Here is a 26,354-nt window from a genome sequence, read left to right as displayed (position 1 = left end):
CACTGAAGACGACCTTACAGTTGAGGTCGAAATACGTATCTGTCAAAGGATGCAAATTCTTAGTGGAATTCAAAGGAACAGTAGTTAACGCGATTTTCTTTTATTTACATTTTATTACTATTGGCAACACTGAACCATGATAGTTTTCGATTGGTGTACAACTTTTTATTCTTCGAACAAACCTTTAATAAGGGCAGTGGTAAATTCAAACGTTCACTGAAATTTATTCATGGTTCAGAATTACGTTAATTGATTCTTACTGTTCTTGGTGTATTTTTAGGATTTTTTAGCTTTTTAGTCCGATTGTGTGATTAAAAACAACCTTATGTTCTCATACTACGACGCTTCAAAAAGATCCGATACGGATCGAAACGTCGGAGTAAGAGAACATAAGGTTGTTTTTGATCTCACAATCGGACTGAAAAGCCAAAAAATCCTAAAAACAAGTTTAGAATTACGAAAAACCTTTCTGGATGACATGTTATGCCTTAGCGTACAAGTTGCTATTCAATTTTTTTTCTGTTTATCCATTGTTTTGAACTTGTACGGGGAAAGAAAAGTTCCCAAAAGTGAAGTGCCCCACACAATGCATACGTTTGCGTATGCGTGACAGTAGTTTGACACATTTCCCATGGGAAAACTGTCAAAAAAACGCAAACCTCGACGGAACGGACGCTATGTGTTCCATGAGTTCAATCCACCCATCCTTGAGGTGGACAATTTCCATTACCTTGAATACAGACAGAGTACTTAGAGCAGAAGTTCTTTTTACCCAACCGCCAGTTCAAATTACTCAACTATCAATACTACACTGAAAGGTGGCTTGTAGTAGTGAACCATGAATAAATTTCAGTGAACATTTGAATTTACCACTGCCCTTATTAAAGGTTTGTTCGAAGAATAAAAAGTTGCACACCAAACGAAAACTATCAAGGTTCAGTGTTGCCAATAGTAATAAATGGTAAAAAAGGAATTTATGATTCTTGCTTGATAATTTGATTTGATACAAAAGTTCTCATGTAGATTTTTACAATAAAATTAAAATGTCTGGCAACACTTTCGTCAACCTTAATGTTTCAATTGTAGAATTTCAATTGAAATAAGGATTATAATACATAAATTTTAAACTTCAGCAATTTATTGTTATCCATTCTAATAAATCCATAATTGATAAACTGGCAACACTGCACAGTGGTCCACGAACCAGATTTACGAGGAAAGATGCATCCAGCGCCTTCAAATGATTTTTTTGACAAATATGATCTTCTACAAAGTTGTTGCTAATAATAAGGCCCTTTTTCCAACGTACATGAAAATTAGGGTGGTCCATATTTTCACAAAAATTGGAAACCAAACTTTTTTATTTGCAAGAATAACTATATACATTCTTCGGAAAAGTTGGAGACCTATCAATTTTGAGCAAGTTTGCTGAAGACAGTTTTTATGTAGCTTTAAAATTGACCGATCTAGAGATATATTTCTGAGTTAGCTTAGGGTGATTCAAGAAAAACAGGTTTTCTGGCTTCAACTTTTTCACTTTCAATTCCTCATCAAAGTCGCCCAAGAAACACTTGTAGAGCATTGGAAAACGCGTCGTTTCGTGCGCTGAGACGATCGTTATCTCTTTTGGTTCAAAAGTTATGAGTGTTTTTCTTCAAAAATCATAGTTTATTCAAAAGGCGATATTACGGGTTGGGGCAAAGATAAAAATTTTTTTTTTCCAGCATTCAAAAGAAAAAATATTGTTATAAAACATATCAAAAAATTAGAGAGGTGTTATTTTTGTAACTCAAGTAAAAAATACTTGAAAAGTGCCTATTTTTTCTAGAAAATCATCAATATCTTTTGAACGGAATGACGTAGCAACATTCTCAGCGCACGAAAATGTGCGTTTTTAGAAGCCCTAAAAGTGGTTCTTTGACGACTTCGATGAGAAAATTGAAATGGAAAAGATATAACGATAAAACTGTTTTGCCCAAATTTTGAGCATTTTCCCATAGTTTTCATAGGGTGGACGCTAGAACAAATCGTTTTATCGCTCTAACTTTTTTGTTTCAATTTTCTCATCGAAGTCGTCAAAGAACCACTTTTAGAGCTTCCAAAAACGCACATTTTCGTGCGCTGAGAATGTTGCTACGTCATTCCGTTCAAAAGATATTGATGATTTTCTAGAAAAAATAAGCACTTTCCAAGTATTTTTTACTTGAGTTACAAAAATAACACCTCTCTAATTTTTTGATATGTTTTATAACAATATTTCTTCTTTTGAATGCTGAAAAAAGATATTTTTTATCTTTGCCCCAACCCGTAATATCGCCTTTTGAATAAATTATGATTTTTGAAGAAAAACACTCAAGCCAGAAAACCTGTTTTTCTTGAATCACCCTAAGCTAATTCAGAAATATATCTCTAGATCGGTCAATTTTAAAGCTACATAAAAACTGCCTTCAGTAAACTTGCTTAAAATTGATAGGTCTCCAACTTTTCCGAAGAATGTATATAGCTATTCTTGCAAATAAAAAAGTTTGGTTTCCAATTTCTGTGAAAATATGGACCACCCTAATTTTCTTGTACATTGGAAAGAGAGCCTTATTATTAGCAACAACTTTGTAGAAGACCATATTTGTCTAAAAAATCATTTGAAGGCGCTGCATGCATCTTTCCTCGTAAATCTGGTTCGTGGACCATTGTGCACTGTCATATTATTATTTTTACATAGTTTTCTATTCTCCTTGGTCTAAATCAGCCCAAATAACCTTTAAATTGCATCGAATAATGTTTTCTTAGCAAAACTTGTAAATTGGACTTACATATTTTATATATTGGAGAAAAACGGTTTTCAAGCATAAAAAGGCTGTTTCTCTGGAATGACCCAAAAGACCTCGGAGAGTTAAGCTTTTTCGATTGGAAAATGTCTGACAAACACGATGGAATCAAAATTTTTGAAATCAAAATATACTCATTCGACGAAAAATCGATTTTAAATTTTAAAATTAAAAAATAACATGTTTGGCAACACTGTATCGAAAAAAAAAATACTTTTCCTGGATTCCTCCAACAATTTTCTTCAAAAAACCGAAGGACACAAATGTGTATATGTTATAGTTTCAAAGCTATAAATTACGAAAAGGAAGAGAAAACTTGGATTTTTCTTGTATTGGCAAAGACGAGGGGTGCGGCCATGGGCCGAGGGGTGATCCGATCAGCACCAAAATTTGGATTTTTTCTTCCTCCATTTAAACAAACATTCCAACAAAATTTGGTCAAAATCCGTGACGGTCGATAACACGTTTCCAATTTTTTTCGGTCACTTCATATGGAATGACCCATATTCTGATTCATGCATGTTACTTGATTCTGTCACAGCCGCCAGAAAAGACTATTTACCCGAAAAGATCATTCACCAGAAAGACCATTCACCCGAAAGTCATCCGCCAGAACGATTCAATGCAATGTCTTGAAACCTTTTTTCTAGGGCTATTCCCATTACGCCGCGGCCGGGCCGGAACCGTGCCGGGCCTCGGTCATCGATTTCTTACATGCGATTACTATGGCGTGTTTCACATCACACCGTGACGGGGCTAGTAAGAAGCACGCCATAGATATCGATAGAAAGAAATCGATGAGAGAAGACCGCTGTATGTTTTGCCATGATAGAAGTTGAGGGCGACTGGTGTAATTAGTATAACCGACCAAACAGTTTGACCAGTGTTGGAAATTTTAGACCATGAAATTTCCTCCAGTGTTTGGTGAGTCCCGAGTTCTCTGTAGATAGTCCTATGACAGTTTGCAGCATATAGGGAGGAAGATGCATGTGCATTTGCTTGTCATGCACAGTTGAAATATTTAGTAAATTTGATTTCTGTATTATTGTTAGGAGTATCGCGTCTCGGAAAGATACTATAATGTAAGTAGTTCGTGTGCTATATTACTGATGAATTAATGAAATAAACGTCAATTCCTTGCAGTCCCAAAGCTGCTGCAATAGAATGCTGCTATCGAGAGGTGTCTTTGTTTCCCGAGAAAGTTGCGTCCCTAACAACCAGCGTCAATAATAAGCATATTAGCATAGTTCAAAAGAACGGTCTATGCTTTGAAGAGGGCCTAATTGCTTGTGAAAATATAACATGTTACGACCTGGAGTTCGGGGTGGCCGGGAGACAACTGTCTATTTAAACTCCCAGGTGTAGCGAATAAGAGATTAAAACATAACTTTATTTACACTAATAAAAAAAAAAACTAATAAAATGTACAATACAAAGACGACACGTTACTACTCGATGGCTGCTGTCTACTCCCGTTGGTTTGAACGACACCTCATGCAAACCAACGAGGTTCATTTTCTAATTTGAACTTCTAGTAACCCTGTGGGCATCGAAAAGCACACCGATGGTAACCCTTTTTGCTGTTTTGTTTTGATTCTGCGTTCCGTTTCACCCCGTTCCATAAGCAGAATGACTTTTGAACCATTTTTAGTTTGAACGATGTGCAGATTAGAGGGGGTCAAATTAAAAAGTGTTCAGATTAGATGAGGTCAAACCAACGGGGGTAGACGGTACAAAACTTCTAAATTATTCTCTGCGATTGTGCATCGACCGAAGGCATAACGAAATGCTATCGGCGAGCAAGCAGAAAGGCGAGAGCATGAGAGACAATCCAGTGGTTCTCAACATCTCTCCCTCTCTTTGGTTTGGCGATAACCATTACAGCGGTCTTTTAGCGCAGGAAGAGCGATGATGAGGGACAGTGTTGAAAGCGTGGCCGGTGATCATATTATCGAGGAGGACTGTGGTGCACACACGCAGTTTGACTCTCACTGCACCATGGTTGATCATCCACTCAAAGACGTCGCTGAACACTCTAAATCCATCCGATGCCTATATCGATCCACAAAGTATTGCAAGAACTTTCGATCCGACTCAATCGCGCCGATCGGTGGGCGCTTATCGGAGATAATGATTTCTTCCCGAAGTGACCCGACAACGGAAGACTTGAACACCTCTGCCGCTGGCTTGGGCAGCTGAGCGTGTTCGAAACCTACTTCGCTACTGCCGTCGGGTGGTGCAGGTATGGCAATAGAGTTTTTTATGTCTTGCTTCTGCTGCTGTTGCTGCTCACAATGAAGCGTCGACACTGGGACAATCAGCTCATCCATTTGTGGCTGCCGCGGTTGCAATTCAATTATCCCCGCCGCCGTTATATCGATAACGTTTGGATGTGAAGCTTGGTGTGGGGTTCCCTGCTGCTGCATGCTGACCGGGTAAGACTCGTATGTTAGCTGTGATTCTCTAGAAGCCCAACATAGAGAAACATCAACTGCATTTGCTCATTCGCTCCACAGAAGCCTGGTACTGGAGCTCCATCAGCCGATTCATACTACTGTAGTATTTCTCGCTGGCTTCTCGCATCTGCCGAAACTGCTCATCGAGGTATTCTTCTCGATCGAGTGGAAACCGGCCTGACGACGATGACGGCGGTGGTGCTAGCACCGCTGACTGCCCATCATGTGGTAGCGAATCATTGGGCCATTCATTGATTCCATCTGGGGTTTGATGCGAGGGTTGATTGATGCAATGGTGCTGCTGCTGAGAATACATTTCCACGGGAACTGATAGGACATTTCGGTTCCGGTAAACTGCTCCTAGAACCGGCGAGTGTTGCCACTAATCCACCTGACGCTGGTGCAGATCCTGTTTAGCCATTGAAGACGAATTTGCTGGCGCTGTGCTTGTTCACTCCGCCCGATGTCCATTGTCTGGCCGTCGCCCATCTTCTCCTCCGCGGAAAACTCAACGTGTCGCGGGTCCTCACTGCACGCACGGACTTTTCGTCGCCACTGTTAGACCTGGTGGTCGGGTGGCCAGGAGACATAACTGTCTTTCAAACTCCCAGGCGTAGAGAAATACAGATTAAAACATAACTTTATTTACACTAATAAAATGTACAATACAAAGACGACACGTTACTACGCGGAGGCTACAAAACTTCTAAATTATTCTCTGCGATTGTGCATCGACCGAAGGCATAACGAAATGCTATCGACGAGCACGCAGAAAGGCGAGAGCATGAGAGTCAATCCAGTGGTTCTCAACATAACATTATAGGTCAATAATTGTTATAGCAATGTTCATCGAAAGACAACTCTACACTCACATTAGCTTAAAAAATGAAGGCATAATTTCAGCAGAGTCAACATTTTTATGCCAATGATTTTCACGACTGATTTACTTGGAAGCACTACGTTTTGTTAAAATACGAGGTTACGTTTGTAAATTGTTGTGAACATTTGGTCAGTTTATTTTGTATGTTATACTGTGGTTTGTACATCCCTTAACTTTAATGTACATTTGTAGCGCTCCCGTCATTTTGGGCAGCGATCCAGTACAAAACACGCAAGCCATCCCCTAGCACGGACATCATACGGCAGATGGTCTTATGTTGTTGCCAGAATCTGTTGGGAGTGCGACATCTGTCTCCCCATCTATGGGTGGCAATGTAAAGAGACACTTGGCAATAGATTTGCATAATACAGTTCACTGTAAGAGTCCGTGCAATACACATCGCTAAATCGCACGTTCGTTGTTTCCCACTGATTACGCGTTATACCGAAAGTTCCTCGGATCGATTCCCTTGTTCCGTCGTCGGTATAGATTCCGCTGCACGACCAGTCCGTCGTGGTCCACCTCGCTCTACAGGTTTTGTGCCCAGAATAGTGGAAACGCGAAAGTGATTTTTGTGTGCACGGAAATTGTTCCCCATTGTCGTCGTCCATTGGTTGTGTAGTGCCCGTCGTCGTCGCGGCGGCCCGGACGGTAGCTGTTGTGTGCAAAATTAATTGCAAAGCTCTTCGAATGGGAACAGTGTGAATGCTGTCGTCGCCGTTGTGATTGTGCCTGAACGGGATACCGTACTTTGGTGCGACTGTGTACGGATTGTGAGTGAATATGGCAGAGAAATATTTATTTGCGCGGCTGAGCAACCAAAACTATTCGGTGTGGAAGACCCGAATGGAAATGTTGCTGAAGAGAGAAGAACTGTGGAGTGTGATTAGTGCAGCGAAACCAAATCCAGTGACTGATGCATGGACGAGAAGTGATGATAAGTGTCATGCGACGATTGTGTTGTACATTGACGACAATCAGCTGAACGTAGTATCACGTGCCTCATTGGCGTGCGCATCCATCTTGCCAGGGCCTCAATCCGGGCCACCACTACTCTGTCCTGGTCGCGGCTTCATGCCTCGATCGCATCAGGAGCGACTCGCTAATACATAAGCAGTCATTATTCTAGTACCACCTCAATCCGTGCACGTGCTAGTGACAAGAAGACGCGGTAGTGTTAGTGGACATCCTTGCATGCAAGCTTCGAAAATAATCGAGCAAACCACCTAGCAGCTCGGCCGCCGACGCCCATCGTCGTGTGCATGTCAGTTGTGTCAACACACCCCGATCCACGCAAGAAGAACAGTGTTCACCGATATATGCGAGTAGAGTCGGCGGCACAGGGTAATCCAAATTACCCGCGCGAGTGTTCGTTTGTGCCGGAGTGTCAGTGCGAAGAAAACATTCGGCTCGTGCTCGGGGCTATGTCGCGTCAAGATCGATGAGCCAAGATGCAGGTGCATGCATGCATGCCGTGACGGAGTGAATGGTGTTATTGCATGCGAAGAAGAATCTACCTTTACAGTAGATTGCAGGTTGATAGTGTGTGAGAGTTACGTTGAGCACATAGTGGGTAAGGTGCGATGCAAAGAGATAAGAGATCGGATAAGCGTCGAAGCACACTCTGTGGAAACTATATGCAGAACGCATGAACCGTACATAGTAGATGAGTTGCGATGAGTGCGGAGATGCGATGGAGCTGCTTCGACGCATGTGAACGCAAGAAAACGCAAGAGAATGCTTGTCGGGTATGGATTTTATGATTGCGCTAGTTGTGTATGTAAAGCAATGCGGATTTAATGTGTTGGGAATGCTAGTAGGTAATATAAAATGCGTTAATATGTTGTTGTTTTTCAATATAATTCAATGCTTTTTCACATGACTTGCATTTTGATGAACCAGACGTAATAAAAATTTATCATACTGTCTATCGATCGCCATGTAAAATAACATATTTCATTGCATATAAAATAGTATTCCATCAAATCGTTTAAGTTTTTTACAGCATATTTTTGTTATTATAGGGAATCGCGCTACTTGGGCGGTGGCTTCTATATTCGTCTGTTTTCCACTATAACTCAGTCAATCTTGAACCAATTGACACAATTCTTGGAATGCGGTGAGATAGGTATAGTATCTACCCGTGTACAAAATTTCAAGTCAATCGGTTCAAAATTGACCGAGTTACAGTGGAAAACAGACGAAAATAACAGACGAAGAAAACCACCGCCCAAGTAGCGCGATACCCTATGTGTATAAAAAAAACATTTTATTTTCTATGTTCGGGATTTAAATGAAGTGATCAATGTTTGATATGGTCGTTTGTTCAGTGCATGCTATTCATGTGCAAGTTAGAAAGTTTAAGGGTTTTATGGTATTCAACTCAATTGCTAAAAGGATTCTGATTGAAAGGTTCTGCTTTTTTCTTTGTCAGGCAAAACTAGAAAAGAGTGTGACATCGATTTCGATTGATACTCTTCTACCTAATATATGATGAATATTTTGTACTTGTACTCATAACTCAAAATAAAATTCCCTGAGTTTTCCAGGTTTTTCCAGATGAAATTTTGAAAGTTTATAATTAAAAAAATAATCCAAATTTTCTAAAAATTATAAAGGGTGACTTAGGGTATCATCGCCAGGTTTGTTCTCTTCGTCATAAGGGGTTTATGCCGGTCAAATTGCCTGAAACTTGATCATATTCAATTTGGTTGGGAAGGATTTGATGCGAACTCTGAGTTCAACAGGTTTCAAAAACCCCCCATGACGAAGAGAACAAAACTGCCAAAAATACGTAAGTTTCCCTACTCTTCAAAAATTCTTTCAATATTTCTGAGCATTATTCCTGGAATTTCTTCCAAAGTATCTTCCTGACTTTCCGCAAGATTCTTTCACACGAGATATCTGTTTGAGTACGTCCCGATATTTCTTGCAAAGGTTTTCCGATATACTAGAGATTCTCGCTGGATTCTTCCTGAAGACCCATCCAAAACTATTCAAAGTTTCTTCAAGAATGTCGTAGCCATGCGGTTAGAGTCCGGGTGGATGAGGGTTTGATTCCCGCTCCGACCGATGAAAATTTTCACGAGAATAGCTTCTAATCCGTAGCCACTCCGTGTTAAGTTTCGTTCAATCGGTACAGCCGCCGGCTGAAGCCAGTGTCCATGCCTTTTTTAACGCTTTTCCGAGACAGCTATCCATAAACTATTGGATTTTTACCGATAGTTTTCCGATATTCCTCTTGTTTTCTTCGCGGAACTTTGTCCGCAGCTGCTTTCAAGATTCCATATGGTTTTCAGAATTCCTCCTTGGATGTCCTTAATATTTTTTCTTGGGATTACTATTATCTCGAACTTTTTTCGAGATGTCTCATTTTTTCTCAGGTTTTTCCTGAAGTTCCTGTCGAGATTTCTTCAATAACACTTTGCGGAGTTTCTCGCAAGATTTTATTTGAATTCCCTCGAATATTTCTCCATGAATTTCCTATAAGGTACTTCGTAAGTTATCTCAGGAGACATTCTGAGGAAAACCCGTAGAAGAATCCCTGCATTTACTTTGGGAGAAATTCCTGAAGGAATATCCAGAATCTCGGGACAATTTCTGGTAAAGATTCCGGGAAGAATTTTGGGAATAATGCACAGAATATCTGTAAAAACTCTCAGGTGGATCACTATAAGAAATCCGGTACAACTACAAGAAACAGCCTGGCTCTGAAAATATGCAAGAGAAGAATTCAATGAGAAATATCAGCAATAACTCCTGTAGAAATCCCAGAAGGCACTCTGGAAAAAAAATCTTAGGGGAAAATCCAGGGTATTTTAATTAAGAAAAGCTCTGAGAGACATCTCATGACCAACATCGGAAGGAATCTTCTGAGAGAAGTTCCAGGAGGTACTCCGAGAAAAATCTCAGGTAAAACTTCAAAATAAACATCGCAAAAACTTTTAACAAATTCCTGTAGGCGAGCAGGAAAAACATCTCGAAGAAAGCCCAAAGCAATGGTTTGAAGATATCACAAGAAAAAATAAAAGAAATCTCTTGAGGAACTCTTGCAGTAAATTCGTGAAAACTCCTTCAGAAATCCTTGGAGAAACTTTAGTAGGAACCACAGGAATAACTTCTTTAGCAACTCTGAAAAACGTTCTGTGAAGATCTTCTGGGGAAGTCCCAAGAGGAACACCGGAAGGAATCGGGTAAAATTTTCGTGAGGAGTGCCGAAAGAAATTCCACGATTTATCCCGACAGACATTCTTATAGAGTATTCGGAATAACTTCAGGTAGAAATCCTACGAAGATTTCTTTGAGCAAAACACTGGAGGAACTCTGAGAAGAAATAGCATCCCCGTGAAAAACTCCAGGAGAAATCGGTTGGAATTCAAGAATCCTGGAAGGAATCCGGAAGTATACCTTTCCGGAAAAAAAAATAAAAAGGAATAGCAAGAAAAATAGCGTCAAAAATGCGGAATGGAATTTTATAAGAAATCCTGGGAGACATTCCAGGAGATATTGTTAAAGAAGTTCCAGAAAGAAATTCTGACGGAATTTCTGGAAAAAAATCCTTATAGCGAAATTTCTATATGGATTTTTACTACCAGGTTCATACGACCCAATGCTTTTTTTTTCGGAGTAAAATTTCCCTGAGTAGTCAAGAAATTCCCTGAGTACTCCAGGTTTTTCCCTGTTAAATAAAATTCCCTGAGGATTCCCGGTTCTCCAGGTTTTTCCAGGTAGTAGACACCCTGAAAGACATCTTTTCTCGTAGATGTCGCCGAAAATTTTGTAACAAAAAAAAATCTATACCCTTAAATAATACGTACTTGCCGAATTTTTGTTTCTTTTTGCCGAGATCAGCACAATAAAGTAATGTTTTAATGCCGAAAATCAGTATAACAGTCTCATATTGATTTAAATTGAAATCAACACTCAGATAGCTCAGTCCGGAAAGTTATAATGTGTATACATAAAGACATCCCTCACGCGGATATAATTACATTTTATACATTCTTTTATCAAATAATTAATTCAATAATCTCAATCTTGTACAGTTACACCAGATTTGTTTTTTGAACTGGTCGGTTTTTGCTATTGCAACAGGATCAAAACTAAGTTATGTATAGCAAAAAAAAAAACGGCCCGCGCAAAACAAAAAGCAGGTGCATTTTATCTTTCCGCTCTTACAGATGAAACGATCATTTCACTACCCACATCCAAAGAAGCGCTTCAACATACAAGCGACTTAATCGATCAAATCACGCGAGTCATTGATGCGCACGAAATAGGCGAAAAAGGATGTGAAAACAACATGCGCACCCTCATTGAAAACCTCATGCACTATGGCCTATCAAACTTCCCTCTTCTCATCTCATAACTTATCGCATCCGATCGCATCTCACCTTACCCACTATGGTCACAGCCTTAGGCAGCAGCGAGAGCAGCAGGTGGGCTGCCCGCCTGAACATCGACATCAGTGAGAGTGAATATTGACGTCCAATTAAAGTGCTTCCCGCTTTCGAATCAACAAGCGCTCAGCATCGAGCGATCGAATATCGCCGCGCCTACGGCGGCGCCGCAACTGCAAAGGGGCCCCTTCATCGTTCTAGTAGTGGCTCATCAACGAGTCGGTACGGAACACCGACGGCAATAAGCGTAGGGTAGAAACTAAGGTAGGCTTAGACATTAAGAACTTTTGTGATCAATGTAATACGGGCTCAATATAATAATGATCAAAACGATGATTTCTGCGTAAATACTCATTGGCTACCCGAGTAACTTATTGAAGTAGAGTGTGCTTTAGCCGGGCAAGAAAGTTAAAGGAAATAGATCTCGTTCACCCAATTAGTGGAGCATGGCATTCCCACCCATTGGATCTAATTGAACTTATCCATACTTCGTGTGCTTCTTTCAAAACTCACACAAATCTTGATATTGGGAAAAAGGGAGTAATATTTGAACCCGTAACAAAATGCTGGTAGTGCTAAAGCTGTTTGGGATCAATGAATTAACTACATCGGCTGTTTTCCTACTCTCGCATCGACCAATGTGGCGCTAGCTTCTATGCGCGAAAAATCACTAAAAGTAAATCGCAAAAACATTGTATGGCGAATAGCATCTAAAGGCAAATTTATCGAAGTGGAATACATTATTCGAAAAAATATTTGGTAGTGGTTGTACATAATGTTGACTACTATTAAGCCTACCAAATATTTTTTCAGTAAAAGCTTTCTATACATATTTTCAGGAGTCATTACTGTACTCACTACGTCGTTTATGCCATATGAGTTAGCCGAGACACAAACCAAAAGTTATCATACATAATTTATTGCTAACACAAATCAGTCACGAGCAAATTCAGGTTATATTCAGGGTTTATATTTAATTCAAAATATTTAGTCAATTTTTTAAAATATTCTAATAAACTAGGACTAAATTAAGCGAATTCAAAAGGATTTTCCTTAAAAAGAGAAAAACGTCTAAACTGCTTTTCTATCTGCTCTATTCGATATAAGCAAATGCAATTCAACTTTATTTTTCATTTTTATTTGTCAAGTGTGTGAATCAAAACCAAAACTATTTTGCTTAAAGAAGAGAAAAACGTCAAAACGTTACAAATATAGTTCACTGTAAAAGTCCGTGCCGTTGTTTCCCACTGATTACGCGTTATACCGAAAGTTCCCCGGATCGATTCCCTTGTTCCGTCGTCGGTATAGATTCCGCTGCACGACCAGTCCGTCGTTGTCCAACTCGCTCTACAGAATCTAATGCCCCCTTACTTGACGCCTCCATTAGACAGAAATGTCTTGCCTTTTTCTGGACAGATGTGTCATGACAGAAATGTTCTCTCGATGTTTGCATGGATGACCACCGCAATCATTTCTGCTACGTTTTCTCTTTCTGGCAGCAAAATGGCAAGACATTTCTGTCTAGTGAAGACGTGGGGTAGGGATTTGACCAAACTAACGCAGTGTAAGCAACCAACGCTGCATACAAAAAGACAATCCGCCAGAAGAAATACGATTACAGGATGACTGGTGGGCCAAGAACAATAATCTATTCAGATAACTGGGCACAATTTATGTTATGTGTTACATGCTTGTGTTTTGTGCATTTGTTATATTCCAGTTTACTTTTCGCATCCCATTAGTTCTCAAATGTGGGGCTAGCTGCGGGAAATAAAATGAGCATTTTTAGTGTTTTGCTAACAGTTGTCCGTATTGTGTCGTCCAACGTGGGGCATGATGTAATTGTAGTATTCGGCATAACTTTATTTGTAACACATTATCAAAGACAAACAGACGTATCACTTGGAACAAATTGTGATAAAAGTCATCGTCACGAAAACATAATCGCCCAATGCTAATCAAGTTATGTTACGTAAACCACTCAGTAGGTGGCGGTAGTGAGCAAACGTCAAACGGGAGTAAAAACGATGCGTGCGCCGTGATCGAGTGATTTGCGAACTACAAAATATTTGAACTAACCGTTAAAAATGGTAACGATGAAAAGTTAGTAGAGTGAGACGTCTGTTTGTCTGTGACATTATCATTAAAATAACTTAAACGGTCGCTATGAATTAAACAGATAGCGCCACCATAGCCTTGTGTGTTGACCATAATTCGACTGCTGTCACAATGTTTATGCCCATATACGGTGGCTCTTTTGTATTGATGCGGCAACAGCCAGAAAAGTTTGATCCACTGATCCATTGGAGAATGCAATTCATGGGAAATTCTTAAATCTACTTTATCCACGCTGGGCGCTAATGTTACAAATGAAGTTATGCTGAACACTACAAATAATGCATACAATGCAATACGGACAACTGTTAGCAGAACCCTACAAATGCTCATTTTATTTTCCGCATCTAGTTCCATATATGGGAACTAACACAAACCACAAACATGCAACATATAACCTAAATTGTGCCCAGTTATCTAAATAGATAACGAAGTTCATCCCAGGATGATGAGGTTTCATTGTTGTTCTTAGTCCACCAGTCGATCCTGTAATCGTATTTCTTCTGGCGGATTGCCTTTTTGTTCTCAGCGTTGGTTGCTTATACAGGGGATACTCAAAATAACTAGGATAGGTAAAAATTTCACTTTTCAAAATAGCTCATTATATTAGTCATAAATGATCAAAATTTCATTGCATTTGGTTTGATGAATCCGGAGATATAACAGCTCAAAGTTGGCTATTGGGTTATTATACCTTTTTCTTGAATCTTTCTAACTTCGTGTAGAATAGCCGGATCTTTTCCAAATTTGGACCACTTATACACAACTAGTTGAACTTACAGTAAAAATTTGAGAATATTTGTTTCCTTTTTAGAAAAGTTGCAGCTAGTTGAACATTTTTTGAAAAGTGAAAATTTTACCTGTCCCAGTTATTTTGAGTATCCCTTGTACATAGCTCTAGTTTAGTCTAGGAAATTCAAATCACATAACAGAACAACCTAAAAGAACAGCTTATGATTAAAAAAAGAGGTAATTTCTGATAAAAATTCACATCACATAACATTGAATTTCCCTGAAGTTAAAACTAGAAAAAAATCCTAATAACAAAAGAAGGGCGAATTCTGATAAATATTTCCGCACCTGTATTGCCCAAAATGTCTCTAACAGTATTAGTCTTAGCTCAGACTATGTTCAAAGAAAGCAAAAATCTTTGACGAATAAGCTTGCATTTACTTCTAGTTGATAAATCTGGATGGAAAGCAATGGACTACCCGCTTGGCGCACACCCACAGTTGATCAGCAGGCATTGGCGAAACTACAAATTTTTGCCAGGGGGTGCACTACGAACAAATATTCATTAGTTCATCCATTCCTCATTCATCGCCCCATATCTCACAGCAATGCTTCAAAATTCCAGGGGGGGGGGGTCTGGCAACCCCGGCACCCCCGGTAGTTTCGCCTATGTCAGCAGGAGTAAATCCATTTTATTTTGTATGGTGAAAAGCATCTAAACTTGAATTACTTGAAATAGAAAGCTTTTACTGAAAAAATATTTGGTAGGCTTAATAGTATTCACCATTGTGCACAACCACTAACAAATATTTTTTCGAATAATGTATTCCACTTCGATAAATTTGCCTTTAGATGCTATTCGCCATACAATATTTTTGCGATTTACTTTTAGCGATTTTTCGCGCATAGAAGCTAGCGCCACATTGGTCGATGCGGAGAGTAGGAAAACAGCCGATGTAGTTAATTCATCGGCAGAGTCGACTGGTCATTGAACTTCCTTACTTATAAGTCATATACATGAGCATTAGCGTGGTTCAAAAAATCGTTGTTGCTCCACACCGCTTATTCGATTCGTAACTAGATTCTATGTGTTGTCCCTAAATTTGAGCTCATTTGGTTGAAAATTGAGACTGCACAAGCCCTTTAAAGTTTGTATGGGAAAATGATGTTTTTCATTCTATCGACCGTATACTGAACGGCGGCTTGCGGTGAAAATTACTATTCTGAGGGTAAATTTAAATACACAACGCCACTAAATTTGTGCAGACTGAGTTTCGTTTCAATTCAACAGAATTATGTTTTCAATTTTACCATCTACTCGATTTTCAATTAAAAGTGTCTGTTGGCAACCGGATTTGAACCAAGAACCTTGACATCACTAGGCTCGCACGCTACCACTCGGCTATCGAACCGGTTGATGTGAGAAGAAACAAAACGCACACAAGAAGCGTTGGTGGGTCGATGATCATGTTTTGCCATGGTAAATTTAAAAACATTTTTATGCTGGTCATTACCGCAACCCGCCGTTCAGTGTAGTATTTTCCCAAGTACCCTAGAGCTTTAGTTGATCCTTGGTACTTCTAGGTTATTCTATCAGCTACAACTTTGCCGAAGACCGCATTCAAATCGCATGCTTCATTAATTGGTTACCAATTTTTATACAGAATCGAAATCTTTACCTACTCATGATGGTAAAACTAATCGGTGGGCATCACGGCATCACTGCATTTTGCAGTGAAACATAGTAGCCATGATTTCAGTACACTGAGGATACTGTTCGTATGTTTTTCATAGTTTACATCTTATGAATCAGTTATTTTTATTTTTTTTCAACATTTTATAGTTCTCGTATGCTTTTCATACATTGAAAAGCGAAATCCATAAGACTTGTCGTATGAAAAATCTTATAAGAAGCATTGTATGAAAATCATAAGACATGTTATGAAACACCATTGCTTAAAAACAACAAAACCTTTTATTGGCTTCTAACCACTTCAACTTCCGAAGCGTCGATGGGCGAATGAGTAAAGCACGCACTCGCCAACCTTGACGTTCCTGGTTCGATTCCAGGTTGCGATTTTTTTTAATTTGTGCAAAATATTTTACTTGATGATTTTGTGGCTATATCGGTCTCTTTCTACTCATAGTATAAGGGAGTAGAGATCAAAGTGGATAATGAAATAATAGATATGATAGAATTCGCTAGGTAGCGAACAAGTGTGAAAATTTTATAGAAGGTGGAATTAGGCAAGTAGGCCATGTATTGAACGAATACATCGAATGCGTGAAACTTCTGCCGTGCGACCTGTGCTTTTAAACAGATCGGCTTGGTTGGTAGTTTCATACCACCTTACCAAGACTGGCAAAAGTTTCAGGCACCCGACTGCCTAATGTATTGTTCTGTTTTCATCACAAATTCTATCGATCGGTAGCTTTTTCGGAATTCGCACTCCGTTCATAGGGGTATGCCTATATCGCGGCGTGTTCTTCCTATTAGCTTTTTTCGATCTTATAGGATAGAACACTTTTCTTTTTGAGCCAAACTTTTCATATCATATGCTGATTTATCGACCGTAAATATTTCATTAAAATATGTATGATAGTCATAAGACATAGTTTCAGTTTTTATACGTTTTCGGTATGATTTTCATACGTGAGTGTTATGAAATTTATACAGAAACAGTATGACAATAATATTGCTGTGTGCATTCAGGATGCAAACGGTGCCCAAATGCGCTTCAAACGCGGTAACACAACGTTACTAAAGGCAACGTAGCAACCATAGTCAATATCACCGCCAACCTAGGATTCAAAAGCTCCCACTGACATCGGGTTACTTGTTGGAAAATCTTACCGCATTTGGTACTCCCGCATTTGATATTTGCATTTTGAATGCACATAGCAATAGTTGGCGCTTTGAATCCAAAATCATAGTTCGTAACTATGATTTTCGCAAGAAATTCTTGTGGCAAAAAATCATAGTTGATTCGTATGATTTTCGGAGTTGCAGTATCCTCAGTGTAGGCTATCTTCACTGAACCCAAACATCATCCTTGAATGGACTACCCGCTTGGCGCACACCCACAGTTGATCAGCAGGAGTAAATCAATTTGATTTTGTATGGTGAAAAGCATCTAAACTTGAATTACTTGAAATAGAAAGCTTTTACTGAAAAAATATTTGGTAGGCTTAATAGTAGTCACCATTGTGCATGTTCCCGATCGTCAGAACAAACACCGTTCTTTCAGTTGCAAACTTAGCAGCTACAAAGCTGTAATTTTATTTAATGAAATTCAGTCGAGTTTGGTGGGTTGTCAGTTATCAGTCAACAGTAAATACTTACAATTTCGGCATTTTTCGGTCACTTTTCTGGTGTGTCGGTAACCGGGAATAACGTGGACAGTACAATCTACAGAAATTACATTATTGTTTCATTTCAGGTTATGAACTACGGACATGAGAATGATTCTGACTTCTGTACAAAACGTACCTTGACTAACTGGATTTTTTCATTACTGTGCGGTGCTGACTTTGTCCGAAACTACTGTAATTTTACTGATTTTAACTATCGAAATAATCCACTGAATTCACTTGCTTGCCAAAAACGCTGCCTAATTGTGTACTAGCGAAATCTACACGGAACTACAAATCAACCCAAATTTAAGTTGTTTTGACGCAATCCCGGTCTTCCGTGGAATAACTCAAATTTGCGTCAAACAGCGAAAGTGGTGAGTGAGTAGTTCTCGTTTGAGAGCGGCAAAAAAATTAACCCACTGGTAAGTTATTTTCACCCAACGGAGGCCTCAAATGACGCAAATTTGGGTTAACTCAAGAAAACCCAAATTTGGCTTCTTCCACGGAAGAGCAGCGGATGCGTCGGTGCTTCTCTCTTTGTTTTCGACAGCATTGCAGTGGGGCGAGGGAGAAAACAACCCAACTTTGAGTTAAAACTAAAAGCAGTTTAGCCAAATTTGAGTTTTTAAAACTTATTCTTTGGGTTTTAATATTTTTCCGTGTAAATGAATTTGTCTGTCTTTGTTCTATCAGCTGCTGTCTGATCTGTCAGTCCACTCGGCGACAGCCGCTCAGTTACGAGGGAACGGACGGTGGTTTCACCATCGTTTCGCGGTCAACAGTGTTGCCGGTAACAGTGCACAACCACTACCAAATATTTTTTCGAATAAAGTATTCCACTTCGATAAATTTAGATTTAGATGCTATTCGCCATACAATATTTTTGCGATTTACTTTTAGCGATTTTTCGCGCATAGAAGCTAGCACCACATTGGTCGATGCGGAGAGTAGCAAAACAGCCGATGTAGTTAATTCATTGTATTGTGCACAACCGTTACCAAATATTTTTTTCGAATAATGTGTTCCACTTCGAGAAATACGCCTTTAGATGCTATTCGCCATACAATATTTTTGCAATTTACTTTTAGCGATTTTTTGCGCATAGAAGCTAGCGCCACATTGGTCGATGCGGAAAGTAGGAAAACAGCCAAAGCATTTAATTCATTCAAATGACCCTCACCGTAGAAAGTTTCTGCCAGGAATCGCTCAAGAAGTTTCTTGAGCGATTCCTTTTGAACTCGAAACTACGCTTAAATATTAGAAACTAGATGTCCCGGCAAACGTCGTTCTGCCTGCCTACAGTGTTTTGACATTCAGCTCTGTAGAAAAATATTTTTTCGTACGAAAGCCTATTCGTGACATACAAACACCATTCCATTTTTATTTATATAGATTTTTCGATAGCAAATTTTATCTTCTTTTTGTTACAAGCCTGACGCCGTACTTTTTTGCCGGAATAGAAGGAGCAACAATGATGAAGGTGAACAACATTTTCACGAGTGACGGGCCGCACCAAAGTCGCCGATGGATGCCAATCGGAGCTCGTCCACGTTTACCACCGAGGCTCCCCCATGTTCCCGTTCAACATCAGTACAACCTTGAGCACACCGACACCACCGACCCCACATTGGTAATGCTATGGATGCCCCAAATTGTGCAGGAGCTCATCGCAGGGACTACGCCGATTTTTTTATATTACCCACCAAGTTACCCATCTCTGTTCTCTTCAATAAATGTTAAAAAAAAAACATTATTTTTAATGTTTAATTTCATGATTATTCAGTAAAATGTTCAATAAATCCATTTCCCAAATAAATCTATTCTGTTTGTCATACAAAATACAAATTAAATTAATTTAATAATTGTACTAAACTCATCAGAAAATTAAATGGCAAATCATTCGTTTTTGGACAAGCGTATCATACGGTTACGGTTACAGGATGACTGCCATTCGGGTGGTTGTCATCCGGAATCAGAGTCATTCGTGTGATTTGTCATTTGACTAGGGAATGATGATTGTTAAAGGGCGTGTGCGTATTGCTTCCCATACGATTTTTGGAGGATATTTTGGTTCAGTGTTTGGCGCCATATGCATGCAGCAATGTTGACTGCTGGGAAGCTGGAGGATCATTGCTAAAATTAGTCCAGTTGAATACAAATCGATAACTAATTAATGAGGCGTCCGATTTGAATGCGGTCTTCGGCAAAATTGTAGCTGATAAGAGTAACCTAGGAGTACCAAGGGTCAGGGTTGCAAAAAAAAATGAAAGCATGCAACGAACGTGAGTTTTTGTTTTTGTCTTTTCACCACACCGTTAAAGCCTCTTTCCTTCACGGAAGCGGGTTGGAAGAGAATAAAAATTCTCTCGTCGCTCACATCGTGCACACTTAATTTTGAATACCGTGTTCGGTAAAATTTAAACGAAAATAGAACAGCTGAATGTCCCAGAGCTGAATACAGCAATAATGGATTGTTTACCTTTTGCACCCGTTTTTGACAGTTGGTGTACTGAGCCTCAGTAAAATCGATTACCGTAGCTACCGAAAAAGTTCTGCTGTTCTATTTTCGTCAAAAAAGTACCGAACAGGCAATAGGCTCCTAAAGGCCTATCTCAATTTCTGCATAATTCGATCAGGCATTGATTAAAACGACATTTTTACATGTATTACATGTATTCCTATTAGGTAAAGCCCATAAAATATATTTTCAAATATTTTAATAATTTTTGCAACACTCCTTGTTTAGCACTAAATTTTGGGTAAATTTTGTTTACCGTGTATGTCAAACAGGAACATTTATTGTCAAAAGTGAGCCAATGTGGTGTCTTTTGCAACCCGCCGTTTCACTTTCGTTACGTCAAGGTTGACCTCGAATGTCAAACAAGACCTGCTCATCATTATTTTATTTTCAAGTTTATTAACTATTCTGTTATTGTTTAAGTTCGGAAAAATTACCATTGAGATCAGAAAAGCATGCTCTTTCGTGTTATGCAGCAAAACCGGGGAAATATTTTTCATTTTAGGACCCTATTGGGTTGTTTAGTGAATAAAATATTGCTATTTTCTATAGCCTAATCGAAAGAGCTCATTTTTCTGAGTATAACGTGATTTTATTGGATTCCAATACCTTTGTTTTGATGGTTTAATTAACACAACAGTTTTTATTTTCGTGGATAGAATGACAGTTCAATCGATAAAGTGACAGTTCAACCCGAACAAAAAAATTTCCCCATACAAACTTTAAATGCATTTTAAAAATAGTTCCCGGACTCCAAAAATTATGAAATTTTGGATTTCGACTAATTTTTGGGCGCAGAATCCGATTATGGAATAATCCGGATACCCCTAAAGAACCCAATTCAGGATTGAGTGTGTGGCGACGGCGAGATTCAATAACAACATTTTCCCTGTCATTGGCACTCAAAAGAGAAAATTCACCACGCTTGCTTATGGGCCAGTCGCATTCATGCGGCCGTTGTTGACATGAAGCATCCATCAGCGCAGAGCGTGTGTTGATGATGGTGGAGTCATTACGTCCACAAAGCAGTTGAGTGTTTCTGTGTTCACTTTCAAGTATCTCACAGCGGAGCTGAAAATGAATGCCTAAAGCATTCAGTTCAGCAAAATGTCATTCAATTGAATGTGATTTTTTCAACCCTGCCAAGGGTCAACTAATCCTCTAGGGCACTTGGGGAAATGCTACGGTTGATGGAATGAAAAACATTGTTTTCCTATAGAAATTTCCATACAAACTTTGAAGTGCTTTTGCAGTCTCAATTTTCAACCTAATGTGCTCATATTTTGAGAGAAGGCATAGAATCTGGTTACTAATTGAATAAGAGGTGTGGAGCAGAACTAATATTTGAACCACGCTAATGAGCATCGCTGGAAACTGGATTGAGGTTTGATCATAATTCCCTCAAACTATCCATTCGGTTGGATGGAATTCAGTCAAATGGCGAAACAAATATCAGATAAGTGTTTTCAAAATTATTATGGGTTTCGGGCGTTTATTACATTCAGGCGAATGGTCTTTTCGGGTGTTTAGAATTCGGGCGAATGTGACAGAATCATGTTACTTACCGGTACTGCATAGGTATCATCAATTTGGAATTCTGTCGGTAGGTTATCATTCCCGGTTGTGCGTACCGTCAGCAAGTTAAGAAACATTTTCAATAAATCCAAATTTTCACCCGTAACATTTGATACTTGGAAAATCGGACATAGTCGTTCGGATACAAAGTTTGTTGCACTGAGCACAACATCGTCAGCTGTTTTGACCATGACCGGTACTTTGCGGCATCCCTGTGATTTAAGAATTTTGTACAACAGTTTCAAATTTTCTTGCAGCACATTGGGTGGGCACATGTCGATTTTAGTTACGACTACAAATACTGGTACTGAGAGAGCCAATGCCAGTCCCAAATGTTCCTTTGTCATTCCAACTATTCCCGAATTGGCGCCAATCTGAAATGAAACGTTTTTTGTTTGAGCATTTATTGAATTTCAACAAAAAAAAACCTTACATACCATCAACATTCCAAAGTCGGGGGCGTGGCCAGTCATTCCAAACACAGTTGTTTTAAGATATCGTTCGTGGCCAGCAAGATCGATAAAAGTTATGACTTTAGCAGATTTTTCACAAATTTTCACCCAATCCAGAGTGCCGTGATCGGGTTTGTTCACCACATTGCCAACGCTGTCAAACCCCAAGATGTCGTTTCCTACGGAGCTAGTTCGACCGCTTTCAATTTCGTGTTTATGTCGAAATAGCCGTTGCCTGGCAAAACCTCGCCCATTATCCAGTTCTCCATGTGTTAGCACGCCAAGAAGAGTTGATTTTCCAGCATCGACGTTCCCCACCACTGCAACGCGTATTTCAGTGAAATCGTCATCGTCCACTTTCGAGCGGACCAGATATTGGCCCGTCAACCCTTTCTCTCCCTTTCTTGTACGTAGCTCAACACAGTCGGCATTGAGCATCGCAGCCAGGGATTGCAATGTCGCTAAAGATGCAGCATACTCTTCCTGGTCTAGACCGCTCTCACTGCCATCTAAAAAGATAATTGATGGATTATCACCCAACATTCTATGTTGTCAACTTCATACATTTTTTCAGGGCTCAGGGGGCATCCTATTTATGAGATAGAAGAGTTTTGAAAATTGGTAAAACTCTTGGAAAGTAGAAGCAGCTTTAAAAAAATGACACAATATTCAAGGCTACTTCAAGTATTTTTCAAGCCATGGTGATTGCTAACCCTCATTTTTTACCCCAACCGTATACTACAGGGGTTCCCAACCTTTTTGAAATGGCGACCTCCTTTAAGAATTTTGAAAACTTCTGCGGCCAAGTGCGGGGCAAGATGGGTCACCTTTTGAGTAATTCAGATTTTCTCAACGAAAAACGTCAAAATATACAAAATATAAGATTTGTTCCGCATTCATATATGCTCCATATCGGTTGTGCCACTTTTCCCCGAATGTCGGTTCCCCGAATATCGTTTCCCCGAACGCCGGTTCCCCGAATTCCGTTTCCCCGAATGGTACTTTTCCCCGAATGACCCTTTTCCCCGAATCACACCCTTCTTTATTTTATACGCGATTCTTTTATTGTTCCTCAGACCTGCTAAAACCCTGCTGAATGAAGAATGGCAGTATGACTCTTTCTTTCCATTGCTGCTCGTTCTTTCTAGAACCAAAACGATTTCAACGATCTGTCTAACTATGGTAAGTTCTTTTTGAATAACCTAGTTCCCAGGACACGAACATTTTGTGGCAAGTGATCATTTTGAACAAGAAAGTAATATATAGTCTTTTCGGGTAAACGGGTCATTCGGGCAACTGACTTTCGGGGAAACGGGCCATTCGTGGAACCGGCGTTCGGGGAAACGACATTTGGGGAACCGGCATTCGGGGAAAAGTAGCACAATCCTCCATATCAATACTGAGTAAACAAGAGCTACTAGTAAACATTTTATAAATTTATTTGGAATATAAAAAAATTTACGATTTGAGTCGTCCTAAGGCGACTTGAAAATCGATGTTTTCACTAAAAAATTATCATAATTTTATGTTATAATTTTGAGCGTTCATTCCGCTTGATTGAAGTCATTTATGAGATAGTCTTGTAATAAAAAATAATTATCTTTTAAATGCTCCAAAAATACGTTCAAAATTGAAGGTGACCCAATCATCTTGCTCCGCGGCCGTTTATATAGAGAATATATGGAATGTATCGCATAAGAAAATGGCAAGAAAAATTTTATTTTTTATTTCCAATAAGAGTGAATCATTTTTCAATCAATGCGCTAAACTTTTGTATATTCATACTGGTCATCTAAACAAATTATTAACATAATCAAAACATGAGTAATGCGCCCGAAAATGGCACTGACCCATCTTGCCCCGCCCCACCCTATATGAATTAAATAAACGAAACCGAGTTATTTGGGAGGGATTTTCGACGATAAATGAGACTTTTTTTATATGACACACACAATTCGTATACTATAATGCCATGTGATACTGCATTGTAATTGTAATTGTAATTGCTCAGTCCACACCCTAGCCGACAACTGTCAGCCCATCTGCTTGTAGGCAGATGTGGACCTACTAAGCCTCCCCCGTTAACATGTCCTACACCGAATTAGCACACCGGGATCTTCCACAGGCAGGCGCTGGCGTTACCAGTCCCAACAAGTGTCAGATACATTAAATAGATGGGGTAGAGGATATAGGAAGATGTGGGAATAGGATGGGAAGAGGCAGAAAATGAAGAGATAGTAGAGAGGTTTCGATTTTGTTGCTGAAACGAGAAAAAGAAAGAATGATAAAGAACATTAGCGATATGTTCATAGATTATGATTTGGTCGATAATTTCTCATCTATTTTGTTTCCATATCGTTGCATCGGTGACCATTTTCATCGCCTTTCTAGTTTTGTTAGGGCCATCTCGCGTTTTTTCGTCATGTCCACTTTGCCGGTTGGCGACGTTCGGTATGTAAGTAGAAAAGCATGCATTTAATATGATTAGTACGACAGTAATTGTGATTGCTCAGTACTTCCAGCCCATTTGTCCGCAGTACATATCAGGCATCCCGTTTTAACAAGTCCTACACAGAATTAGAAACCCGGATCTTCCACAGACAGTCCTAACTAGTGTCAGATAAGTTCAATTGAGGATAGGAAGCGGCAAAATGAGAAAACAGTAGATAAGGTTTGGTACATTGGTAGCTGTGTTCATGTGATGTCTGTCTGAAATTGAAAAACTATCTTCCGTAAGTGTTTAACTCTCTACCCTAAATGAAATACCGGAAAAATATCTGATCAGAGCTGATCAGATGTATAGTTTGGCAATTCTATGTCCATACATCTTTTATCAAGAAAGAATAATGTTGTTTACTGTTATAAAATAATTCAGTTAAAGGGCAGCTAATGCATTGTTATCTAGAATGAACCTACAGAAAATGTCCCAATAAAAAGTTAACACTAGTTCAACTAACTACACAAACTAAAAAGTGTTATTATATTTTACCAATGATTTCATCCTAATCTTGACCCTAACATAGTTATGCGCTTAGTGTAAGTGGACGCCGCTTATGATTTTGGTTGGACAATGACCAAAAATAATGTTGTTTCGACAATAGTCACATACTATGCCCTACGACATTGACGATTCTATTGTCTATGGCTCACCTATTTAGCGCCACCCAGCAGGGACTTGGTCTGGTACCCAATTCAGTATATCCGCTCCACGTAATGTAATGCCATGTGATACTGCAACTCCGAAAATCATACGAATCAACTATGATTTTTTGCCACAAGAATTTATTGCGAAAATCAAAGTTACGAACTATAATTTTGGATTCAAAGCGCCAACTATTATTGTGATACTGTTACGTTATAAATTTCATGATGAAAATCATACCGGTAACGTATAAAAACTGTAACTATGTCGTATGACTATCATACATAGTTTTATGAAATATTATACACAAACTAAAAAAAAATCGCAACCTGGAATCGAACCAGGAACGTCAAGGTTGGCGAGTGCTTGCTTTACTCATACGCCCATCGACACTTCGGAAGTTGAAGTGGTTAGAAGCAAATAAAAGTTTTGTTGTTTTTTAGCAACGGCGTTTCATAACACATCTTATGATTTTTATACGACAAGTCTTATGGATTTCGCATTTCAAAGTATGAAAAGCATACGAGAACTATGAAATGATGAAAAAAATAAAAATAACTGATTCATAAGATGTAAACTATGAAAAACATACGAACAGTATCCTCAGTGTAAGCATCTGTCATTCTCTCGTAATACTGACCAGGGGAGCACTCTCTCCTCTAACGCATTCGACCAGGGGGCTGACACTACTCTACATTAACAAATGTATGGTTTTAACAGCTGCAATCATATTATTATATTAGAATCTACTAGTAAAAAATAAATTTATGCCAATGGACTACCCGCTTTGCGCGCAGCCACAGTTGATCAGCAGGAGTAAATCAATTTATTTTTGTATGGCGAAATGCATCTAAACTTGAATTACTTGAAATACAAAGCTTTTCCCGAAAAAATATTTGGTAGGCT

General features: G+C 39.2%; 1 protein-coding gene across 3 annotated transcripts in view; it reads right to left on the bottom strand.

The window, feature by feature from the left end:
* Window positions 1–26,354, bottom strand: part of LOC109407036 (GTP-binding protein 1) — a 144,221-nt gene that overhangs the window by 34,602 nt on the left and 83,265 nt on the right. For all 3 annotated transcript variants that reach the window (XM_019680056.4, XM_019680053.4, XM_062851887.1), the window contains exons 3-4: window positions 22,292–22,815; window positions 21,845–22,228 (exon numbers count right to left, since the gene is read on the bottom strand). In XM_019680056.4, the coding sequence (XP_019535601.2) occupies window positions 21,845–22,228; window positions 22,292–22,815 (908 nt within the window). The remainder of the gene's footprint in view (window positions 1–21,844; window positions 22,229–22,291; window positions 22,816–26,354) is intronic.

This window comes from Aedes albopictus, chromosome 2, assembly GCF_035046485.1.
Source record: "Aedes albopictus strain Foshan chromosome 2, AalbF5, whole genome shotgun sequence".
Classification (NCBI taxonomy): domain Eukaryota; kingdom Metazoa; phylum Arthropoda; class Insecta; order Diptera; family Culicidae; genus Aedes; species Aedes albopictus.
Note: the sequence above shows the minus strand (reverse complement) of the source record. Positions and strands in the feature narration are given on the sequence as shown.